At 43.3% G+C, this 7,018-nt stretch overlaps 1 protein-coding gene across 1 annotated transcript in view; it reads right to left on the bottom strand.

Moving 5' to 3' along the window:
- Window positions 1-404: 404 nt before the first annotated feature.
- The window catches only part of LOC110301224 (quinone oxidoreductase-like protein 2), a 31,158-nt gene continuing 24,544 nt past the window's right edge, over window positions 405-7,018 (bottom strand). Inside the window, 1 exon segment of the mRNA XM_029482961.1 lies at window positions 405-741. Coding sequence (XP_029338821.1) covers window positions 673-741 — 69 coding nt within the window. The 3' untranslated portion in view covers window positions 405-672.

Raw genomic sequence — 7,018 nt, 5'->3', positions numbered from 1 at the left:
CAATTTAAGATTCCAGACAAGTTAAATTGAATAGTAGAAGGTGAAGGAAGTCAGCAGGTGATTCAGACATAGTACCTGTCTTAGTCAGGGTTTCTATTCCTGGACAAAACATCATGACCAAGAAGCAAGTTGGGGAGGAAAGGGTTTATTCAGCTTAAACTTCCATATTGCTGTTCATCACTAAAGGAAGTCGAGAATGGAACTCAAGCAGGTCAGAAAACAGGAGGCCATGGAGGGATGATGTTCTTTACTGGCTTGCTTCCCCTAGCTTGCTCAGCCTGCTCTCTTATAGAACCAAGACTACCAGCCCAGAGATGGTCCCACCCACAAGGGGACCTCCCCCCTTGATCACTAATTGAGAAAATGCCTTACAGTTGGATCTCATGGAGGCATTTCCTCAACTGAAGCTCCCTTTTCTGTGATAGCTCCAGCTGTGTCAAGATGACACAAAACTAGCCAGTACAGTACCTATTGCTAAAGGAACTCACAGTACCTTTTGCTCACAGACAGGATTAAGTTTAGGCAAGAATGTCTGTGGCCACACTGATGACAGGCAGCAAGAAAGCAGAAGCAAAGAGAACTGACACCAAGACATGGCACCTGGGTCACTAAGGATGAGCCCTTTAAAATGCAGGAGGGAGAGCAGACTTGGGAGTCTGCCCAGGGTAGGGTTTACTTGAGGGACAAGAGCACCTTGCCCGTGGATTTGCGCTGCATCACATGAAGGAAGGCATCGTTGATCTAAAAGAAATCCAAAATGGAATGTGGTCAGACTGATGCATGTTTCAGCAAATATCTGACAGATGAACAATTTTTAAAACATTGCTATTGAAGTAATATGGAAGTAGCAAGCTGCACCTCTACGAACTGTACATAGCCACGCAACACTAATAAGGTCACCATAAATACAAAGGAATACAATACTTAAGAATAACTGATCTACAGAATTTCTCCACATCCAAGCTTATGATTTTCAATGTTGTCAGATAACTAAGTGCCAAGCAGGCAGAAGGTCCATGAGCCAGTCCTTATTCTCCTGGAAGAATTTTGTACCAGCTTGAATGGATACAGCCGAAAAAAGAATCAATTGTTTTCAAAAATTTTATCATTATATTATACCAGTCCTCTGCACCTAAAATTACAGCATATTAAAATCTTTCTCCAGAAGTTTAAGATTGTATACTGTTTTACTATGTTATTGAGTTCTTCTACCTCTGCCTCCCTCCCAACCCTTACTCCACCCAATACTAGGGAGGAGAGGAAGAAAGTTAGAGGGAAAGGGAACATAGTCCTCTATAGGCTACTTCCTGCTGACTAGGGGCATTGGGTTCCTTGGCACAAGTCCCATCTTCGTCCTCAGAATACCCAGCAGTCCAGCCAACCAGCAACCCAGCAATAGCAAATGCAGTGGCAGGAACCAACATATGGTGGTAAGGCCAATCATAAAACAGCCACAGTAGTGAAAGTGGTGTGATATTGGTAGAAAAACAGAAAAGTAGCTCCATGGAATGGGCTGGCCGACTCCAAAGCAGAACCCGCACAGCCAACCAGTCTCTAACGGGAGTGAAGGCAGCTCCGTGGAGAAGGGAGGGTGCTTTCAGCAAACAGCACTGGGAATACCAGAGACCCGCACTTAGAGTCAAAGTGTGTTTCATTCACAGAATTCACAGGAAGTACTTAAATTCACAAAAATTACCTTAAACGGTTCATGAGTCTTAAAATAAAATACAAAACTATACAACTTCCCAAAGACAACACTGAAAAAGTCTAGTGCACTTTGGGTTTCACAGTGAGATTCTGGAGACAGCACCGAAAGAACCACCGTGGGGGACGATGAGTAAATTAACGTCATTAAGGTTCAGAACCTTGAGGCTGCTGAACGACTCAACAGATAAAGGGCTCACTGTGCAGGCTTGCTGAACTGAGCTGGATCCGTAGAACCCACATACAAGTAGGAAGTACCTGACCCCACAAAGCTGTCCTCTGATCTCTCCATGTGCACTGTGGCACATGCAGCCACACGCACAGTAATTTTTTCAGTTAAAATATTTGGGACTACAGAAATGCTTGAGTCAATAAAGTACTCGCCACAGAAGCCTGTGGCCCTGCATTAGACCCCGCCCCCCAGACCCACATAAAGAATCTGGCATGGCCGGGCAGTGGTGGCGCACACCTTTGATCCCAGCACTCGGGAGGCAGAGGCAGGCAGATCTCTGAGTTCGAGGCTAGCCTGGTCTACAGACTGAGTTCCAGGACAGCCAGGGCTACACAGAGAAACCCTGTCTCGAAAAACCAGGAGAAAAAAAAAAAAAAAGGAATCTAGCATGTACTTGTGATAGCAGATCATATACTTGTGGCCAAAGTCATTCTAGCCATGATGAGCTCCAGGTTCAGTGAGAGACTCTGTCTCAAAAGCCAAGGTGGAAAGTGATACAGGAAGTCATCAGGCATCCATCTCTTCCCCACATACATGCACATATGTGTATATGCACCTACATATATACATGCACATACACACAAGAAGAAAATTAAAAATATCTACACTAAAGAAAACATTGTTAAACACACAAAAAGACAAGGCATATGTGGCCTTAGAGAAAATCATTGCAAAACATACACCTAACAAAGGAGATAGATAGATAGATAGATAGATAGATAGATAGATAGATAGATAGATGATAGACAGAAAAACAGACATAGAGATGGATATTAGATAGAAAGAGATACTTAAAACTCAAAAAGCATTCTGTTCAGAGCAAAAGATCTGAACGGACATCTTACGAAAGAAGCACACAGATATCAAATAAACTCACACTAAGACACTCAGTTGGCAGAGATTAAAAACAATGATGAGACCTGCAATGTCATTAGGATGGCTAAGGACCAAGACGCTACCCCGACAGTGTTGAGAAAGCAGAGCAGCAGGATCTCTCCCTTGCTCTTGGTGGGCATGCACGGTGGTGCGGACACTGTGGAAGGAGTGTGGCAGTTTCCCACCAACCACATTCCTGGGTCTTCCCTCACATGAACTGAAAACTATGTAAGAGGAACACACACATGAATGTTGATAACAATCTCATTCACAACTGGGAAAACATGGGAGCAACAGTGCCTTCAATAGACAGCTGGATAAGCAACTTGGGAGACTGGGGTAGGGGAATCTGAATTTGAGGCCAGCCTGATCTGTGAAGTGAGTTCCAAGATAGCAAGGGCTACATAGAGAGATAGAAATACCCTGTCAGAAAAAGGGGGCAGGGGGCTGGAGAGATGGTTCAGCGGGTAAGAGCACTGACTGCTCTTCCAGAGGACCAGAGTTCAATTCCAAGCAACCACATGGTAGCTCACAACCATCTGTAATGGGATCCAATGCCCTCTTCTGGGGTGTGTCTGAAGACAGCTACAGTGTACTCATATAAATAAAAATAAAATAAATCTTTAAAAACAACAAAAAAAAGACTATCAAGACACAGGAAGCTGTTGAAGAACCTTAAATAAATATTGCTAATAAAACAAGAATAGCCTGAAGATGACTCCAATCACACAACACTCTGAAAAGGACCAAAACTATAGAGACACCTGGAAGATCAGTGGCTGCCAAAGATACAGGATAAGGGGATGAATATGAAGATGTGGAGCCCAGAGAATTGTTTAAGGAAGCTATTCTGCAGGCTATGTAATCGTGGTTACATAATATTAAACATTTAGCAAAACCCACAGAGCTGTACCACACAGAGAACGCAACTTAATGTGCATGCCCCACTGTGATTAAGACAGTTCATATGCAGCCATTGGCTCATTGGTTGTGATAAACCAGTGCAAGGTGCTGACTGAGAGTGGGAACTTCTGACTGTGGAACACGGGGTATGAGCACTCTATTATTAATTTTTTTAAGATGTCTTATTCACTCTATGTATATGAGTACACTGTAGCTGTACAGATGGTTGCTGGGAATTGAACTCAGGACCTCTGCTCACTCAGCCTCTGGCTCCAGCCCCGCCCACCCTGGCCCTGTTCACTCCAGCCCAAAGATTTATCCTTTGCTATACGTAAGTACACCACAGCTGTCCCCAGACACACCAGAAGATGGTGTCAGACCTCATCACAGATGGCTGTGAGCCACCATGTGGCCACTGGGACCCGAACCCAGGACCCTTGGAAGAGCAGTCAGTGCTCCCAACCGCTGAGTCATCCCACCAGCCCAAGCACTCTAGTCTTCCTCTTGAATTTTTCTGTACAACCAAACCCACGTTTAAAATGGTCTATAGATAATGATAAATGCAAAGAATAAAATTAAAAAGCAAAGAGTGGCATGAACAACACCATCACTTCTGCAGACAGTCTAATAATCTACATAGGAAAATGAATCAAAGCAAAAAAATAAGAAAGACCATCAAACCAATGAAACGAGAAATGAGCTTATAAAAGCTACTGACTGTCTCTATAGCAGAAATATCAACAAGCAAATGTAGCAGAAGCAAACTACTGTTATCAAAAATCAAAAACAGTGATATTTGTAGGAAAATGGAAAGAATATCCCATAAGATGTTATGGAAAATACTTTAAGCTCTCCTAAAAGACACAAAAGATCTGACTATATAGCTCTATTTACAGATAGGACAACTTAACAAAAATGAAAAGCAAGAACAAAGGTACAAGATATATTTTTATTTATTAAAACGTACCTCACTGCTACACACATAAAGGCTATAGGATGCTAATATATAAATATTATCTTTGAAGCAAGAGAAGAGAAAACAGAGAGCGGATCTGTGTGTCCTGAAACTTGATGAAAATAGCATCGTGAATCATGGAAAAAGACTGAAGGCTGAGAAAGCTTGCTTGCTACAAATAGGAAGGTAAAAATGAGTTACTGAATACTCAGATCGGTGCCTAACCCAGCCATCATTGGAGGCTGCCTCTGGCAGCTGATGGGAACAAATGCAGAGACACACAGGCAAACAGTAGGCAGAGAGAGAGAGAGTCCAATTTGGGTACCTTCTCTTGGAACTTGGGAAACCCTATGGAAGCAGGACTGTAGAAGCCAGGAGGAATGGAGGACATTGGGAGAATGCAGCCAATAGAATCAACTAACCAGGGTTCTTAGGGGCTCACAAAGACTGTGCAGCAATCACAGAACCCACATGGGTCTGCGCTGGGTCCTCTGTGTACACTCTATGGTTGTTTAGATTAGGGACTTTGTGGGACCCCAATCAGTGAGAGTAGGGTTATCTCTGACCCTTTTGCCTACAGTGGAGACCCTTTTCCTCTTACTGGGTTGCTTCATCCAGCCTTGATAAGGGTTTGTGGCTAGTCTTATGGTGAGACTTACTATGCCATGTTTGGTTGATATTCCTGGGAGGCCTGAAGGGAAACAGAGGAGGAGTGGATCTGGGAGAGAGGGGAGGTGAAGAGTGGGGGCGAGGACTGGGAGGAGTCAAGGGAGGGAAACCTGAGGTATTGTATGAGAGGATGTATTGTATGAAAGCAGAATAAATAAATAAGAAAAAAGCAAACATTTAGTTAGCGGAGATACACACAATGCACAAGTATCTTCAAATACAGTCAGTCCGTAAGTGTGGCAGAACACTCTAACTGTGCTGGATAGTGTAGGCTATGCCTACAGTCCCAGTTATCCTGGAGGCTGAGGCAGAAAGCTAGCTTAAGCACAGTTGTTCAAGGCCAGTCTGGGTAATACAGCATGCCCTATCTCAGTGGTTCCCAACCTTCTTTTGGTTTTCCAAGACAGGGTTTCTCTGTATAGCCCTGGCTGTCCTGGAACTCACTTTGTAGACCAAGCTGGCCTCGAACTCAGAAATCCACCTGCCTCTGCCTCCCAAATGCTGGGATCAAAGGCATGCACCACCACTGCCCAGCCATAAAATTATTTTTATTGCTACTTCATAACTGTTATTTGTGACTGTTATGAATTATAATGTAAATATCTCATATGTTGGATATATTATATACGTGATTCCCATGAAAGGAGAATCGTTCGCAACCCATAGGTTTGCAACCACTGCCCTATCTCAACTACTCAAACCCACAAAATTAATAAGCAAGAAAATCATTTTGGCCCTGGGATAATGAAGAACTTCTGAAACAAGTCCTTCAACCACAACCATAAAACAAAATATTGGCATGTTAGAGTGGATTAAATGTAGACAAAGGTAGCAAAGTATGACAGATCAGGAGGTTCGGTTTTTTGTTTTGGGGGGGGTTGTTTGTTTGTTGTTGTTGTTGTTGTTGTTGTAGCCTGTCTACTCAAAGACTAGGTCAAGGATAAAACCCTTCTGCAATCTTGAGATCTGCCTCTTTGTTTATAGGAACCTAACAAGTCTGCCAGGTATGCATGAGAAATGCTGACAAGTATTGGGACACTTGGTCCCCAACTGGTAGTGATGCTTGGGGAAATTATTGAATCTTTTGAGATGGTGCCTTGCTGGGGCAAGTGTGTCACTAGGAGAGAGCTCCGAGGGTTTATAACCTCACCCTGCTTTTGGGTCCCTCTGTTTTGTGCTGGCTGCTGAAGATGCAACCTCTTAGCTTCCTGTTCCGGTCATATGCTACTATGCCTCCCTTTCATCATGGACTCTCCCTCTGGAGCCAGAAGCTAAAATAAATTCATCCTCCCATCAATCACTTTTGGCTGTGGTCTGTAGCACAGCAACATAGAGGTGACTGACACACTAGATGACTTACAACACATCAGAGTCCAGATGCTCAGATCACACAAAGAATTGCACACATTGGAAAGGAGACAGGGGCCCTAACAGAAAGAACTAGAAACCTGAATACCTTCTACATATAGAATGTGTGGGTTTGTGTGTTTGTGAGGTGTTTCTCTTGGGTGAAGGGACACAGAGTTGAGGACTGAGTAGAGCCACTGTGCTACACCCCTATCCCAGCCAGCCAGCCAGCAAACATACAGAAAGATGCTTAAATGCATTGCAGCCAAGAAACGCACATTAAAATCGTAAGATACTCTTTTTTTTTTTTTTTTTTTTTTTTTTTGGTTTTT

This window comes from Mus caroli, chromosome 1 (genome assembly GCF_900094665.2).
Source record: "Mus caroli chromosome 1, CAROLI_EIJ_v1.1, whole genome shotgun sequence".
In the NCBI taxonomy this organism is placed as follows: Eukaryota; Metazoa; Chordata; class Mammalia; order Rodentia; family Muridae; genus Mus; species Mus caroli.
The sequence above is the reverse complement of the archived record's forward strand: the minus strand, read 5'-3'. Positions and strand labels throughout refer to the sequence as shown.